The 18,958-nt window shown below is 43.5% G+C and overlaps 1 protein-coding gene across 1 annotated transcript in view; it reads left to right on the forward strand.

The window, feature by feature from the left end:
* Nucleotides 1–18,958, forward strand: part of LOC311100383 (glutamate receptor ionotropic, delta-1-like) — a gene marked incomplete at its 5' end in the record, with an annotated part of 495,891 nt that overhangs the window by 402,153 nt on the left and 74,780 nt on the right. The window contains 2 exons of the mRNA XM_084141276.1: nt 12,308–12,481; nt 17,395–17,556. Coding sequence (XP_083997402.1) covers nt 12,308–12,481; nt 17,395–17,556 — 336 coding nt within the window. The remainder of the gene's footprint in view (nt 1–12,307; nt 12,482–17,394; nt 17,557–18,958) is intronic.

Below are 18,958 nucleotides of genomic sequence, written 5' to 3' on the forward strand. Positions count from 1 at the left end.
AACCCACAACACTAAGGTGAACACTGACAGTTTAAATATGGCTCCCAATCAGAGATAACGAGCCGACAGCTGACACTCGTTACCACTGATTGGGAGTCACACGACCAAACAAGGAAACACAACCAAATGAACACACCCTGGCTCAAAATACACAGTCCCGGAGCCAGAGCGTGACAGTACCCCCCCCTAAAGGCGCGGACTCCGACCGCGCCTACACCCCAAATAGGGAAGGGCTGGGTGGGTATTGCTCCTCGGAGGCGGCTCCGGCTCCGGGCTTGACCACCACCCTACTACAATCCCCCCGTAGTGCCCCCAGTCCGATCTGACCCAGTTAGCTGGATCAGGACTGCCGACGCGCACCCCTGGCTTGGCGCGTGAGGCAGGAATGGACCGGACCTGGCAGACGATACGCACCCTTTGCATGGTGCGTGGAGCCGGAACAGGCCTCACCAGGCTGAAGACTCGCATCCCTGGCTTGGTGCGAGTAGCAGGAATGGGCTGAATCCGGCTGACGACTCGCACCCTTGGCTTGGTGCGAGTAGCAGGAATGGGCTGAATCCGGCTGACGACTCGCACCCTTGGCTTGGTGCGAGTAGCAGGAATGGGCTGAATCCGGCTGACGACTCGCACCCTTGACTTGGTGCGAGTGGCAGGAACAGGCTGAATCCGGCTGACGACTCGCACCCTTGTCTTGGTGCGGGGAGCAGGACTGAGCCGGACCGGGCTGACGACGCGCACCACTGACCTGGTGCGGGGAGCTTGGATGGGCCGGACTGGGCTGGCGACGCGCACCACAGACTTGGTGCGGAGAGCAGGAACGGGCCGGACAGGGCTGACGAAACGCACCATAGACTTGGTGCGGAGAGCAGGCACGGGCCTGACAGGGCTGGCGACGCGCACCACAGACTTGGCGCGGAGAGCAGGAACGGGCCGGACAGGGCTGACGACGCACACCACTGGCTTGGTGCGGGGAGCTTGGATGGGCCGGACTGTACTGGGGACACACACCACTGGCCCTACACCGGGATCTGGAACGGGCCGGACCGGACTGGCAACACACGCCAGTACCTCTCGCCGTGCCTCTACTTCCTCCATCCCCTCTTCGACCAGTGGCCCCCGTAACCCGGCGGCCTCCTCCGGCAACCCACTGGACCGCTCTATCGCGGCCTCCTGCTGGTCCGACGTCGTGAGCCCCCCCCTAAAAATTTTCTGGGGTTCTCTCCTCTTCGTGGACCAGGCCTCCATCGTTCTCCCCAGACTCTCACCCCACTGCTCCAAAGTCCAACCTCTCTCCTCTTCTCTTGGCTTGGCCCAGTCGAGACTCCTACTCAACTGCTCCCAAGTCCATCCTCTCTCTTCTTCACGCTGCTTGATCTGGTCAAGGTGGGTTTTTCTGTCACGATCGTCTAATGAGGGAGACCAAAGCGCAGCGCGTTGAGCGAACATGACTTTATTAAATTAAAGTACTCACTACAAAAAACAACAAACAATGACGAATCGTGAAGTCCTCAGTTACAATGACTGACAAGGAACAAAAACCCACAACACTAAGGTGAACACTGACAGTTTAAATATGGCTCCCAATCAGAGATAACGAGCCGACAGCTGACACTCGTTACCACTGATTGGGAGTCACACGACCAAACAAGGAAACACAACCAAATGAACACACCCTGGCTCAAAATACACAGTCCCGAAGCCAGAGCGTGACAGCCATAAACATTTATACAAAAATACACAATATCAAGACATTTCTTTTTAATAACTATAATAACTATAAGTAATGAAGAGTAGTAAAAAGAAGAGGGTAATGTTCTGTATATAGGTAAGGGTGGGTGAGTGAGTGGGAGTTGGTGCAAAAAGACTCTTGAGAAGCAGATGGAGTCAGTGAAAATAGTCTCTAAGGTGCAGGTAATTGTCTGTGGTCTATTGCACATCAGATGTTCTGGGTAAGGCTGCGGTAGACGTGGATGGTTGCTCTGGTTTTCGTTCTGATGACACTTTTTCTTCCCATAAGCCCACTTGGCCCTTCTTCTCCAGTCTATTGATGCAATCAGGTCCTCAAACTCAGGGGAGCGCCGGTGGGGGGGGAGGTTATTAAAAATGCAGACTGGCCAGAGCCTGTGAAATGACACAACACTAACTTATTTTGCCCAAAAAACAAACTATCTTGAACACTGGAATCTCAAAGCTGAAAAAGAAAACACTAAAATCTGTGGAACAAGTCTAAACTTTTCAAAACTGTATTTTAAAATGTATGCGTTGGTTTACATTTATAAACTAACCTGTCTCTGGCGACACCGCCTTCACTTTTATATGTCCTGTTTCTTTGCTCTGTCTGGGGTGTCCGACGACTTATTTCTCTCTCTTTCAGTCTAATACCGATTTGCAGCTGGATCTGAGGAGTCAGTGTGGTGTAAATATAAATGCAACATGTAAAGTGTTGGTCCCATGTTTCATGAGCTGAAACAAAAAGCTTATGGACAAAAAGCTTATTTCTCTCAAATTGTGTGCACAAATTTGTTTACATCCCTGTTAGTGAACATTTCTCCTTTGCCAAGATAATCCATCCACCTGACAGGTGTGGCATATCAAGAAGCTGATTAAACAGCATGATCATTATACAGGTGCACCTTGTGCTGGGGACTATAAAAGGCCACTCTAAAATGTGCAGATTTGTCACACAACACAATGCCACAGATGTCTCAAGTTTTGAGGGAGCGTGCAATTGGTATGCTGACTGCAGGAATGTCCACCAGAGCTGTTGCCAGAGTATTGAATGTTAATTTCTCTACCATAAGCCACCTCCAATGTCATTTTAGAGAATTTGGAAGTACGTCCAACTGGCCTCACATCCACAGACCACGTGTAACCACGCCAGCCAAGGACCTCCACATCCGGCTTCAACACCTGCGGGATCGTCTGAGACCAGCCACCCGGACAGCTGATGAAACTGTGGGGTTTGCATAACCGTAGAATTTCTGCACAAACTGTGAGAAACCGTCTCAGGGAAGCTCATCTGCATGCTCAACGTCCTCACCAGGGAGAAGTGTGATCTTCATGGATAAATCCCAGTTTCAACTGTTCCGGGCAGATGGCAGATGGCGTCGTGTGGGCGAGCGGTTTGCTGATCTCAAAGCTGTGAACAGAGTGCCTCACGGTGGTGGTGGGGTTATGGTATGGGCAGGCATAAGCTATGGACAATGAACACAATTGCAATTTGAATGCACAGAGATACCGAGATACCGTGATGAGATCCTTATCGTGCCATTCATCCGCCGCCATCACATCAAGTTTCAGCATGATAATGCAGAGCCCCATGTCGCAAGGATCTGTACACAATTCCTAGAAGCTGAAAATGTCCCAGTTTTTCCATGGCCTGCATACTCACAAGACATGTCACCCATTGAGCATGTTTGGGATGCTCTGGATCAATGTGTACGACAGCATGTTCCAGTGCCCGCCAACCCCTTTTTGGAGCCGGTGGAACCTGTGTGTGCTTGGGCTACCGTGAGCCTCCTAGTTCGGTACCTTCTGAGCCGGCTTGGGGCATGATTGTATGTCCCCATAGTATGTTATACAGAGTGACAGACTAAAAGGGAACATACAGTTATGAATATAACTACTGTTCCCTGAAGGAGGTAACGAGGTATAACATATTTTGGCCTTGCGCTGTCAGGGAATTTGGGCTCGCTGAAGAGCGGTACTGAATTGAGGAAATTATTGCGAGCCCTGGTATTATAGCTAGGAAGGCTGGGCTTCCGAGGGCGGGCTCGACATCCATTGGCCCGTTGGGCATGATTTCAGTTTTCTTCAGGTGAATGTGATTGGTCGCTGACTCCCCATAGTAGGTTATACCTCGTTCCCTTCTTCAGGGAACAGTAGTTATATTCATAACTGTACGTTATAGGCCTACTAACTAAATGTTTGGAGTAGATTGCCTGCTGAGCTGAACTGGGGCGTGGTATGAGGATAGACAAGGTGAAAGGAGATATTAGCATGTGTGTGGATCCATGACCTTCCAGAGCCGACTAATCAAGACTGGTCAAGCTATGTTTTTATCATGTCTTCTCAATACTAAGCTTCTACTTCTAATCATTAACATTATTTTGACTTAAATGTACACACTCAGAACAGACCCTTTTACGCAGTGATAGTGAGTGCGCAACTTTCAAACAATTCCCCCACTCTTCCCTAGTAGCTGCACAGAGCAGGTTGACATTGTTTGGGATGAATCTTGTCCTGGTGGCAGAGCTGAGAGATTTCCAATAGTTGGGCCAGCTGCAAAGTCAAAATTGGCTATATATAGTAAAAATTCCTAAAAATAAAAATGTATTTAAGGTTAGGCATAAAGTTTGCAGTGTGGTTAAAGTTAGGCTTAGGTTTAAAATCCAATGTTATGACTTTGTGGCTGTGCCAGCTAGTGACTAACCTGCAGAGCTGCCTCCAGTACATAAGTCATCCCAATAAACGGCAACCTGCAGTAGCGGAGCAAGGAAATTCAGATGAGAGCGACAATGTTTTAGCATATTTTTCAACTAAAGTAAAGGACAGTAATGTTACGAGTAAGGTTTCAATAGGCAATAAGATATTAACAGGTGCACAACTTTCACTGGGGACGTGGGGGACATAAGGGTGTGCTTTAGGACCATGCAGACGCCTCCGAGTGGTCGGGTAGGCTGTTTGGAGTGTTTATCCGACTGGATAACAAAAAAAGTATAATTATGGCTCCCCCCACTTCTAAAACAAAAGTTGCACCCCTGGATATTAATGTACAGGTAACTGACAAAATAATGGAAACACTTCAATGAATGAGGGATACAAAAATGTATATTGATATAACTGCAGGTCTCACGGTAATTGACCGATAATTAACATAAACACATTTAGTATCTCCTGGCTTCCACACATAGCCTACAAGCCAATGATGCAGACCTTTGGAACATCTACATAAAAAAAGTATAATCCATGTAAAATTGCCTACACCTTCACAATAAATATATTATTTATTTTAGACAGGTCTAAAGAAACATGTCTATTTCAGAAGAACATAATAGTATACTCTGAGTTTATTTTAGGTCCTGATCTGACTATGCCATATTGCTGTGGGCTACACTAGTTCACGTAGCAGACTAGATTTGCTTAGAATTCCGTGGCATTATTTTATATTATTTAGTATATGAAGTAGTATGAAGAATACAATTGAACAAAGCTTAATAAAATAGAAAGGATATTTTCTCTAAACGATTTGAGGGAGTGTGAACATGCGGCTATTCTGTGTTGAGTGGTTACCAAAGAAATAGGTACTCCTATATGCTTAATTTAGAGTTATTAGTGTAACTTTAGTTGTTCTACAAACGTTGGGCTGTATGTTTGATTTTTAGTACATTGTAAGGCTGCAAGATGTAACTTTAATGACCCTTGTGGTGAAAATTCTAATCAAGTGAGAGAGACTTTGTCATTTCTTCAAACAATCTATCTTTGTTTGATATTGATTAGTTATTGCAATAATGAGGCTGGTCGACCCCACACTCTTGAGTGTTGGACCGAGAGCGCCGACATACAGAAAGAGACAGAGATCTTATATAGTAGACCTATAAATGCTTAGTCATGGCTGGTTCCACCCCTACCCGGCAGCTCAGGGCATCACAAGCCACCTTGGGTTCATCTTCTGGTTATGTGCATCGGGTCATAGCGCACAAACAAGTGATAACATTAGTTCTGTTACTCCTCTCTGTTCAAGCCAGCCACTGCCCACCTCATATCTCCACACAGCTGTGCCCTTGAAAGATATGAGAAGAACAGGATAGACTGAGACACTGTGGCCAATCTCAGAGGCTCTTTCTCTTGACCGTGTGACTAAGTTGAACAGAGGCAGAGTGGGAAAATAGCAGCTTCTTCTTACAAGACCTCCAAACAGACAGTTGGAAGTTTACAGGTTTAAGGCTCATACAGTGCATGTGCATAACAAAAGTTGGAATTTTGCCACGACACTCTCATTCACAATTTGACAAGCACTTTGTGTGGCCATAATGCCGGCTAAAAAAATCCATGCCTTTTGCGGCTAATCATTATTTTTCCCTTCTCCCTGAGTGCTGCGTGCATCCGAAGCACCTCTCACTCACATGGCTCTCCATCACGTGATCTCACATGGCTCTTCATCACATCGGGGTCACAACTGCGCGCATCCTTATCCATTTCCGAGGTTTATATTGATGATATTGGAAGAACTGTCCACATTTACTTTTCGTCAGCCAACAAGATGAGTAGGCCTAACGAACAGCAAAATCACTAGCCTATCTACTATCCCCCATAGTGCAAAAGTTGACCTATTCTACTCTGTGTGAGAAATACATATTCCAAACATAGTCTGGGACAGTTGTGGGATGCGATAGATCCCAAATGAATGCAACCACTAGCATCGCAAAAACTTATTTACGCAATGAGGCTGACGCAACAGATCAGAACGTTTAGCTTGAAATGTTGATAAACTATTCGGCTATTTCTTCACGCAGCAATGCACATAAGGCAGTAGGCTATAAGCGTGAATGTTCCATTAGCGGGAAAACACCATTATCAAAAGTGACCGCAAATGCAATTATACGTGTAATGCTTTTATTAGAAAGGTGCATTTTTATGGTGAAAATTATCTTCCCCAAACTTGAAACTCACGCGCTGCTTATGTATGCCAGTTAGGCTCTACACCCCTTGTAAAGTGGATTAATTGTCACGCCCTGGCTCTGGGACTCTGTTATGTTGAGCCAGGGTGTGTAGTTTCTATGTATTTGTGTTCTAGGTTCTTTATCTAGCTCATGTGTTTCTGTGTTGGCCGGCGTGGTTCTCAATCAGAGGCAACGAGTGTCAGCTGTTGCTTGTTGTCTCTGATTGGGAACCATACTTAGGCAGCCTGTTTTCCACAGTGTTTTGTGGGATCTTGTTCCGTGTTGGTTTTGTGTTGTAACCAAGGACTTCACATATCGTTTTGTTGTTTTGTTCGTGTGGGTGAATATAAATAAAAGTATGTTCGCATATCAAGCTGCGCCTTGGTCCACTGTGTTTGACGATCGTGACATTAATGTGCTTAATTTTAAGAAGTTATTTGGCCACTTTAGTTGTGTTACAAACCTTATCAAAACATATAGGCCTATGTGCTAGGCTACATGAAGTGTGGGAGCATGATTAGAAAAAGTCGCAAAAAAAGGCATTGTTTCTTGCCTTATGCTGGGTGTCATTCCCAAGTGATGATATATAAAAGTGATAGGCTAATAAAGTGATAGGCAATCAGACTATTCTTGATTTAATCTTGTCTTTACATATACTAAGTAATATATGTGTGACATTTCTATTTATTTAGAACGGACCATTATCATGCACCTGTCTCGAAACAGGGGCAGGGGAAAAAATACATGTCATCTATGCAGTTAAATAGCGAATGGAGGACGCTTTTCCCATGTTTCATTTTCATGCCAGCCAGGTAGGCTATACTCTTGTTGTAAAGAGAAGCAATATGCTTAATATTAGGAAAGTTGAGAAATAAATATAGTAGGCCTAGCCTATAGAAAGCTGATGGGATACTCCTCTTTTTAATAGAGGCCATCACTCTGTTTTCTCATAGCCTATAGAAATGTTGTGCAACATGAGCTCATGGGCTCTCATTAAGTGTTTGATTAGATGTTCGAAGACATTTGCATTGATGTCAGGGTGATTAGAGAGACAATAGAGTGCTGAGTACCAGGCAGTTAGCAAGTTTGGTAGGCTATTATTGACCACCGGCAGCATTAGAGCTTGGAGAAGCCTATTAACCGTAAACGGTCACGTGGAATTTGACTGCCTTTATGACTCGTGACCGCTGGTGTGGCGGTAATACCGTCACGTAACAGCCCTATTCTTGAGTTAATTAAGCAATTAACATCCCATCATGCTTAGGGTCATGTATAAAAATGCTGGACAGGCCATTATTTTTCCTACCATGGCTATGCCCCCATAGGATGACAATTCCCCCATCCACAGGGCACGAGTGGTCACTGAAAGGTTTGATGAGCATGAATACGATGTAAACCATATGCCATGGCCCTCTCAGACACCAGGTCTCAAACCAATTGAACACTTATGGGAGATTCTGTAGCGGCTCCTGAGACAGCGTTTTCCACCACCATCAACAAAACACCAAATGATGGGATTTCTCGTGGAAGAATAATGGTGTCACATCCCTCCAATAGATTTCCAGACACTAGAATCTATGCCAAGGTACATTGAAGCTGTTCTGGCTTGTGGTGGTCCAATGCCCTATTAAGACACTTTATGTTGGTGTTTCCTTTATTTTGTCAGTTACCTGTATCATGAAATGAGTGTGGATATTTGGCCTGGCAAAAGCATTTTTATGCGCTGACTGAATGGGAGAATTCAGAGTTTTTTTTACTCCGCTGGTCTTGGCAGGTCTCGGGAAGAAATAATGAGTCCTCATTGCCCAAGACCGAGACACTCAATTCGTGGTCTCAAGACCAGACTTGAAACACACTGCCTACGAGCTGCTTCTAAAAACCAATATACAATATTAACATACATAACATATATACTAGCAGTTATTGTCATTGTGAGCCCACATCAGAAATGGGTGAACTGTCCTCTGTACATCAACTGAAAATGTATTGAGGAGAAAGGCTGTCTGCGCCTTTTAACAACTCAGTGATATATTTTCAAGGTAACAAGCCACGTTCATGAATAATTGAATGAACACATGAAAATGTCATTTTTGTACTTATTTAGTTGGTGTTATCTGTCTTCTCTTTGTGAATTATTGCTTTACATCAAATGTGTGAATCCAGGGTCATATTAGCTGTATACTTTGTATTCTCTGTGTCTGCAGTCTAGCATGGTTCTTCTATCCTTTGGCTGAAACCCCACATTTACATCAACATTAGAGCGAAAGAGAGAGGGAAATAATACAGGTCTTGTTCAGTGTTGGTGTATACATATATATTTTAAAATAAAATACTATTGTTAAATATGGAGACCCTGCATGGATCACTTGCCTTGAACATCATCAGGCAGAATAAATTGTTGCTAATATAGAAATGTGTTTAGTTAGTGTAGGCTTAGATCTTGCAGATCTCATTTGTTGTTGTTTAATTACATTTGATATCAGTCATATGGAAAATGAAAAACTATTCTAAATAATATGTTTCTGATCAAAGCGTTATGATATGGATTTTCTTTAAAGAGAGATTAGATCAGAAGTTTGAGTGACTCAGATGTTCCAGAGTTGTGTAGAATCATGTAGGGGAGCAATTTTTTACGTTCAGCATCACTCCATCAAGGGAAAGATAGTGTTCTTTCTAACAAAGATATCTACATATATTTCAGGATGTTGTGTATCCCTGGAAATAATCAGAATTCATGTAAGCATTACCGTTTTGAAAACATAGCTTGTCCCAAACAATTCTGTACTGTATGAGATATTACCACTACCTTTTTAAAACCATGTCTATTATCATTTCCCAAACAGAATTCAACACAATCACAATCTGTTTTTGTCTTTTAATCATTTGAAGCATATTTGATCACAGGCTTAAGACCTAACAAACACTTTGTACTTTTGTTTTACACTTTTTACATAGGCACAGCCCAGTTGTTACCTCATATCCCAGCAATAATGCCTTACATTAGGCCTGGGAAGAAAGCACTTCAATTTGCTTAACTTGCCACTGACTCAACCATTGGCTCAACTTACCCCAATGCAAACATTTAGACTATTAGCCCACACAGCTACAATGATACACTTTCATGCTAGGTTTAGACCTCATATTGTAGCTTATAGAGACCACAACTAATGTATAAAACAATATTAAAATGATCTACTTTGGTTTAAATACAAGCATCATGAAACCTCTAACCTCTAAATTAATTTGACTTGGCGAAAATCCGTTTTTTTGACTTAACTTGCTTAGCACTTTTTCCATGTTGTTTCTTCCTTCAGACTCCATGAAATGATGACCTCTTCCTAAATATTTGGTCAAATTATTAATTTTGTGTATAGTTTCCTAGAAACAAGGGTGGCTCAACTTACCCCACTCCCCCCTACTGTGGGTAGCATGCACTGTTCATTTATGTTTAAAAATGGTGTTGCTTTTGAGGCTGCTTGTTGAAAACTATTTATAGTTTTTCTGTCAGAACCAGAAAATAGGTTTTCGTCATGAAATTGAGCCTGCAATGTATTGCAAGTTATAGTTCCAGTACAACCATTCTGCACTTTCACACTGTGTAGCTAGCTTGTCCTAGCTGAGACACTGCTGTAGCTTTACATTACTTATTAATCTGCTACAGGGGCTACAAAGGCCCAGGCCAAGATCAACACTACTCTGTCTACATAAACGAGTCTTTATGAAAGAGATCATGGACTTTTGCCAGGGGTTAAACAGTTGTGTCCTCCATCCAAATATCTGTCTGTTATACACTGTACGAAACATTAAGAACACCTTCCATTCCTGATACATTCTTGATACACATGGGAAACTGTTGAGCGTGAAAAACCCAGCAGCGTTGCAGTGCTTGACACACTCAAACAAGTGCACCTGGCACCTACTACCATACACCGTTCAAAGGCACTTAAATATTTTGTCTTGCCCATTCACTCTCTCAATGGCACACATACGCAATTTATGTCTCAATTATCTCAAGGCTTAAAAATCCTTCTTTAACCTGTCTCCTCCCCTTCATCTACACTGATTGAAGTGGATTTAATAAGTGACATCAATAAGGGATCATAGCTTTCACCTGGATTGACCTGGTCAGTCTATGTCATGGAAAGATTAGGTGTCCTTAATGTTTTGTACACTCAGTGCAAGTCCATAGTCTATTGTCCATCGTCCTTCTCCTGGGCCACTCTCCTGTCTGGGGCTTGAGAGTCTGTAGGAGTAGGTAAGCTCCAGTTTTTGGACTTGTTGGATGACCAGATGGTCTGCCCTGGGGTTGGCAGGATAGAGGCCCAGTTTGTACAGCACCTGCAGATGTTGGACACATCAGAGTGTAAAATCAGGAGGGGCATGGGAGGCCAGACCAGGACCAGGATGTGGATAAGAGCTTTAGCAGGCTTTTAGTGCTAACACCAACCCCCAACCTCCCTCCTGGCCTGCACTATGTGGGGATTTCCAGATTTCTATTTACCAGAAAAAATCAGTGTGTAAAACTTTGGCATCTTTATGTGGACAAAATACCAATGTGATGATGAGTAAAACATTACCCACACTGCTTTGCTTCATAATTTTTATCAGTGCATCTGCAGTTAACTCATTTATCAGCTCAGAGTATTATTTTATAAAGCTGCGACCAGCATTTATTTCCCCTATATCACATTATAGTTGTAGCATGAATGAATCATGCCAAACGGTCAGCACCAGATGTGTCTGTTATCATTACCAAATCATGCGAGAATCATCGCTCTCGTTGATGTGGAAGTGATATAGAACCGTAGGCTTCCCTGCTGTTTCAGACAGACAGAATGCCCAAGCAAGCAGAAAATACCACAAAAACAAACAAATATGAGAAGACAAGCCAACAGCTGTGGTGGTGGGGTGAGCAGGAAGCCTGGGAACTGGCAGTGGCTGACTAGCACCTATCCTGGGGGTGGAATGCGGTGGGTGAGATGAGGCCCTGGGTCGGGTGGGTCTACCAGGCAGGAGCTCAGAGATTGCCTAGAGGCTGAGTGAGCTATGTGTTGTCAACAACAAGCATCAAAAGCTCTCGCTTAAGTTTTTCCCTTTTCATGACTCGTTCACTTAGACGTCAAACATTTCAATGACCAATTTCACTCTAATACATTATTTCCCTCAGCGGATATTGCGGTTTGTACATGCAGAAAATTGCTTGAATATTGACTGTGGGTTTCCAATGTGTATTATGCTGTTTAGATGGGATGGCCACTGTGCCTGTGCCTGTGCCTGTTCTGGTATAAGCAATGGCTCTTCCTGATCATTCATGAATTTCAGAATGCCAAAGTAATCACAAGAAGTAAAAGGCCTACATGAAAAGCTTGTTGAACACGTTCATAATTAATGACCACATCCTGAATCAAAATGAAAGTACTCCTCAGGTACAGTGTCCATATAAGGACAGTCTCAGCAGGACTTGTCAGTCTTATCAGGAGAGTCCGACTGAGACTGTTCTTATGTGGTGACCATACACAGGGACTCTGTCCACCTTGTCATAGTAGTTACAGGCAGGACAGTTTTTGTTTCACCTTGTTAATCTATAGAGCATTTTTGTTGATGCGTTAACATGTCTGTCCCCTTCTCTCCCCTTCTCGCTATAGGAGATCAGTGACACAGAGATAATGGAGCTGGCCCACAGTGCTTTGGGGAGGATGACAGTTATTCGTCAGATCTTTCCTCTGTGGAGGGACAGCAACGTGCGCTGCATGAGGAACAACCACCGCATCTCCTCCCTGCTCTGTGACCCCCAGGAAGGATACCTACAGTCACTGGAGGTCAGTTCAACAAGGGACCTTTTCTGGTTTTATATGCCTAGGGTCGAGCATCTTTCCTGACCATGTTACCTGACCAGGGGCCCTAGTCCCGAGTTATTCCTGGTCAGGAGATTTGTTCAGGGAAAAAAAGTCTGTCCCCACATATGACATTCGGAGCCAAATTGCACTTGCGCTTTATTTATATGTTCAAGGTCGATCATAACAAATAAATAAGAAACAACAAGTATGTGTATTGAAGAAAGTTTAGCTCAATGTTTACTTTTACTGTTATCTGATGCTGCCAATGGGGCAAAGTCAGTGACCCCTATCACATGTCACGTCAGTGAGAGCCCCAGAATGACCTGGGGGCCCCTGAGGCTCCCTGGGGGTCAACAGCATATATAGTGTATCTCCCATTGAGTGACAATGGATGATGAGATGTTACACAAGGCTGAGCTATTGACGTGCTGGAATACAGTGGCAGGTGTTGGGGATCTGTAGGACAGATAAGGAAGAGTTGGTGGAGAGCATAGAAATATAATCAATAGAAGAATGGGTTGCCAATTCTTGTGATTCTATTTCTATGGTTGAGAGGACCAGGATGCTAGCGAGGTGTTAGATAGCCTGTGGTTCCTATTGACTCATTTTGTTATGTTAGTTGTTTTGCTTTCAGTCTCTTGAGTCTCCTAACAGTCTATTTCAGACTAAACTTCCCACTCATATACATTTTTCTAGTTTACTCATCCAAGTAACTTACACTTTATTCAAATAAAAATCTAATCAAATTTCATTACACACATGCTTCATAAACAATGCGGAGAGAAAGAAAATAGAGAAATAATAGAAAACACGTAATCATAAATACACAATGAGTAACGATAACTTGGCTATATACACAGGGTAGCAGTACCGAGTCGATGTACAGGGGTACGAGGTAATTGAGGTAGATATTTTACATATAACTAGGAATAGAGTGACTTGGCAACAGGATAGATAATAAACATTGGCAGCAGCGTATGTGATGAGTCAAAAAAGTTAGTGCAAAAAGGGTAAATGCAGATAGTCTGGGTATCTTTTTGGTTAACTATTTAACTAACTATTTAGTAGCAGTCTTATGGCTTGGGGGTAGAAGCTGTTCAGGGTTTATTGATAACAATCCAACAAATAATAGTCTGACAAATATGTTTTTGAATACGTTACCACTTTTGAATACGTGCAGTAGAGGAATCAACAAAAGTACAGTATGATGACAAAGTTATCAAAGATACCCCTTTTGATATGGCAGCTAGATAACAGCTAGACATTATCAATCAACCACCCATCAAGATCACACGGATGCTGCTCTCTAACATCCCTCCCCTCTGTTCCTCATCCTTCTCCTCTGTTCCTCATTTATGTAACCAGAGGTGTCTCTGAATGGAAAAAACCTTGAACCCACCTGAACTCACACTATCGCTAACCGTTAGCAGTTGGTCCAACTCCTCAGGGGGCTCATATCTCAATAATTCATGAAAAATAGTGTTAAATGCTCTTTGATGTTAAATCACCTTCATGACATGGCAAATGCTGGTTCAAACCGTCAGCGGTTTGTCGCTAAATTTGCAATTTCAACACTACTGTATCTACTTCCCCCCTGTAAAGCTGTCAGTTAGCCATGTATTAACAAATTAGCCATGTCCACACCTTCACTATGTCGGTATTTGTATTTAGTATTTATTATTGATCTTTTCCTGGGGTCCAGCAAAAATTAAGGCAGTTATATAAATTATAATACAATTTTTAAACATTAAAATACATTTTACAACAGATTTCACAAAACATTAAGTGTGTGCCCTCCGGCCACTACTCTACTACAACACACAATCCAGGTGTACGTGTGTATGTTATGTGTGTTTGTATGTGTGTGTTTGTACCTGTGTGTGTGACTCTTCACAGTCCTAGCTGTTCCATAAGGTGTATTTGTATCTGTTTTTTAAATCTGATTTGACTGCTTCCGTGAGTTACTTGATGTGGAATAGAGTTCCATGTAGCCAAGGCTCTATGTAGTACTGTGCGCCTCCCATTGTCTGTTCTGGACTTTGGGACTGTGAAGAGACCTCTGGTGGCATGTCTTGTGGGGTATGCATGGGTGTCCGAGCTGTGTGCTAGTAGTTTAAACAGACAGCTCGGTGCATTCAACATGTCAGTACTTCTTACAAAAACAAGTAGTGATGAAGTCAATCTCTTCTCTACTTTGAGCCATGAGAGATTGTGTACATTTAAGGGCCAGCCTTGCTGCCCTGTTCTGGTCCAGTTGTAGTTTTCCCATGTCCCTCTTTGTGGCACCTGACCACACGACTGGGCAGTAGTCCAGGTGCGACAAAACTCGGGCCTGTAGGATATTGTTGTTAAGAAGTCAGAGCAGCTCTTTATTATGGACAGACCTCTCCCCATCTTAGCTACTGTTGCATCAATATGTTTTGACCATAACAGTTTACAATCCAGGTTTACTCCAAGCAGTTTAGTCTCCTGAACTTGCTCAATTTCCACATTATTCATTGCAAGATTTAGTTGAGGTTTAGGGTTTAGTGAATGATTTGTCCCAAATAAAATACTTTTAGTTTTTGATATATTTAGGACTAACTGATTGCAGCTCTTTGTTAAGTGTTGCAGTGATTTGACTTGCTGTAGTAGCTGACTTGTATAGTGTTAAGTCATCCGCAGACATAGACACATAGGCTTTACTCAGAGCCAGTGGCAGGCCATACTGGCATACAGCAGATCACCTCCATAATGTGGCATTCCATTCCACTTCTCTGGGTGGGATTGAGCTTGAGATAGCCGATCACAGCACTCTTGATATAAAGGCTTCTAAAGGGGTCACTTGTTGATCTCTGGTTGAACCTCTTGTATCAAACATGTTGTGAAAGTGAAGTAATCTGAAGGTTATCATCAAAACACAGAGATCAGGACACACACAGCTAACAGCAAGGCGGAGGAGAGGACTGAAGAGGGGTGACAGGGGCATGGGGAGAAAACATACAGAGAATGCTCCTTGTTGTTGTTGTTCTTGCCTTCTCTAAGTGTCAGTGATGAAGAGATTTAGGTCCAGGGGGTTGGTATTGATGGGGACGTTGTAGCCAGTGTCGCTGTCCCAGTTATTCAGGTACATACTACCCAGCAGATGCAGTCAGCAGCCCAGCCTTAGTTAGCCCTGCCCAGCATTAGCCCTGCCTAGACTTAGTTAGCCCTGCCCTGCCCTGCCCAGCCTTAGCCCTGCCTAGACTTAGTTAGCCCAGCCTGGCTCATAGCTTTCCTTGAGGCTTCTACTCTGGCCACAGACTAGGGCAGACTGCTCTATGCATTACTACACTCTAGTAGGCCTGCACATTCTGGGCCTGATCCTCATCCATATGTCATGTTCATACTTGAAAATGACAAAAGGCATGATAATTACAACAGATGTAAGTTATCACAATCATATCATGATGATGGGTGAATGTATGCCATAGCCTATAGTATTATCTTGTGGATAGAGCTCCATGTTATTTAATGTTGCTATTCCAACATGGTGGAGAAGGGAGATGGCATGAATTGTCAGTGCAGATTATGTCATTATCATAGCCTAGTGTGATGTCTGTGTCTTTCATCTCTGAAACAGTTGGACCGCTCCGCTGCTTATTTGTCACTGTGCATTTAGTTTCTGCTCTATGGCGCTGGGTTGACTCTGACACTGGACTCACATCTGGTCAAGGGGGCTATTATGCTGTGTGTCAGTTTGATAGGGGGCGTGTGTGTATGTGTGTGTGTGCGTGCACTTGTCTTGCGGGCCTGTGTGCGTCATGCGCGTGTGTGTCTGTCTGCAAGTGTGCATGCATGTGTGTTTTGGGGGGGCTCATTTAGCCCAGCGGTTCCTGATGTCCCCAGCTGTGTCCCACTCCCAGTCACAGTGCCTTCTATTCCCGGAGGTCATTAGGATTAGCACCCCTTCACTCCCCATCAGAGCCAGAACAACATCTGTGGCGCTGCTTAGAGCAACAACAACAGGGCTCTGTTTATAAAGCTTTTCTAACCTTTGTTTATGCAGTACCTTTCCAAGTACTCCTGATTCACAAACAGACAATACCCATTGGAAATCCTGGTCGTTTAAACACATCAGTCCTATCAAACACACCAACACTCCCAAATGGTGCAGCCTCAATTTTACAATGAATAAGTTGTGCATCAACAATGATTTAATCACATATACTGTAACTGTTTAACTGGTTTCCATGGTCTCCCATCTCTGTTGTGTGTGTTTTCAACAGAGATTCTAGAAATGTATTGTATTGTTTGTCTCCTGAGTGGCGCAGTGGTCTAAGGCACTGCTTCTTAGTGCTAACTGCAACACTAGAGATCCTGGTTCGAATCCAGGCTCTGTCGCAGCCGGCCGCGACCGGGAGACTCATGGGCGCCGCACAATTGGCCCAGGGTAGAGGAGGGAATGGCCGGCAGGGATGTAGCTCAGTTGATAGAGCATGGCGTTTGCAACGCCATGGTTGTGGGTTAGATTCCCACGGGGGGCCAGTATAAAAAAATATATATATATGTATTCACTAACTGTAAGTCGCTCTGGATAAGAGCGTCTGCTAAATGACTAAAACCACATTTTATCCATTTCTAGAATGACCAAGATGGTTGATTTTTAGGCATGTTGCTATTTTAATTTTTAGTCATTTAGCAGATGCTTTTATCCAGAGCGACTTACAGTTAGTGCATACATTATTTAATTTTTTCATACTGGCCCCCCATGGGAATCGAACCCACAACCCTGGCGTTGCAAGCGCCATGCTCTACCAACTGAGCTACACGGGGCCCATATGATGCCAATGTCCATTCTAGAGTTCTATATGTAATTCTATGCTGTTTTCTCCCTCCTCACTCTCTCTATGTGCCTGTGACTGTCTGTACTCCAGGTTTCCAACCTGTACCTGTATGACAGCGTGCTGGCGCTGGCCAATGCCTTCCACAGGAAGTTGGTGGACAGGAAGTGGCACAGCATGGCCAGTCTCAACTGCATCAAGAAGTCCACCAAGCCTTGGAACGGAGGCTGGTCCATGCTGGAGAACATCCAGATGGTACATTTAGTACACTTTAGTTCAGAACATGAACAATAACCTTTTTCTCTATATATACAGTATATTGATTGACTGTGATTGTGATTGTGAATGTGATTGATTGACTTTCATGCTGAATACTTGAAAGGTTGTTCAAGGAACATAAGTTGTGAATCCAATGTTTTTTGGAAGCAAAAGGGCTCAAGGCCGTGAAAATAGTATGAAACAGAAAATAGTAAAATAAACTGCCATTGAATGTAATTCACTCTACATGTGTCACAACTGGAGGCGCACAGCTGTGGGAGATGCAGATGGTTGCCAGCCCTCGGCTTCCATGAAATTTCTGCTATTGCAATCCTCCGCACTCATATCTTCAGCACTGGAGCTATGGACTAGATTTGCACTGCAGAAACTTCTATGGTTTTTTGTGGCACTCATGGTTTTCGGGGCCCATTTTCCAAATGTGTTCTTTAGAGCAGCATTAGCAAACGTGTGTGTGGTGCCTGTGTGTGCTCTTCAATTCCATGCTCCTTTAATGTTCTATGAGCCACAGAGAGCTGTGGAGAGATATACAGTCAGGTCCAAAATTATTGGCACCACCCTTGATGAGTAAATAAGACTATCAAATAAATACAAATAAATAATAATAATAATAATATGGAACATTGTTATTATCTTATACTAATATAATCACTCAGAAAAGCAAAAGAGCCCCATAACATCAAAGATAAACCACCATATTAATTTTATTGTTTTTGCATAATGCATCCTTCTTTCGATGCAAAACTCACCACTGGTGTGCATGCCCAAAGAGCTCTATTTTCATGTGATCTGACCATAGCACCGGTTCCAATCCAAGTGCCAATGCCATTTAGCAAACTCCAGGCGTTTGCGTTTGCTGGATTACATGAAAATTGAGCTCTTTGGCCATACACATCAGTGGTAAAATATGGTAGTGGATCATTAGTATTATGGTCCTGGGCCCTCTTGTTAAAGGGATAGTTCACTCAAATTACAAAATGACATTTTGGTTTCCTTACCCTCTAAGCCAGTGGTCACCAACCGGTCAGTCAATCTTCAAGGCATCCTTAGTCGATCACCAAACACTTCTGTAGAAAAACCAATGATAAAGCTGTGCACTCCTTCTTCTTTTTTTCTTTGTGTTGCGCTGTTGACGGTAGGTGCACTTGATTCAGAAGCCCTGCGCGCCGGGAAGGCAAAGTGTTCCCATTTTTAACCATGTAATTTGTTTGATGGGACAAATCCTCCTACCCGGTGGACCAGGAGAGCTGTGGCTAAATCAAGTGCGCCTACTGCGCTGGCCAATCGGAAAGCCCAAATCACCGTACCTACATTTTCCACGACCCCATAGCAAAGTTTGATACTAGCCTACGTGAGATTTTATGATGTTTAAAACCATGAC

Source organism: Coregonus lavaretus (genome assembly GCF_964263955.1).
Source record: "Coregonus lavaretus genome assembly, chromosome: 25".
NCBI lineage: Eukaryota > Metazoa > Chordata > Actinopteri > Salmoniformes > Salmonidae > Coregonus > Coregonus lavaretus.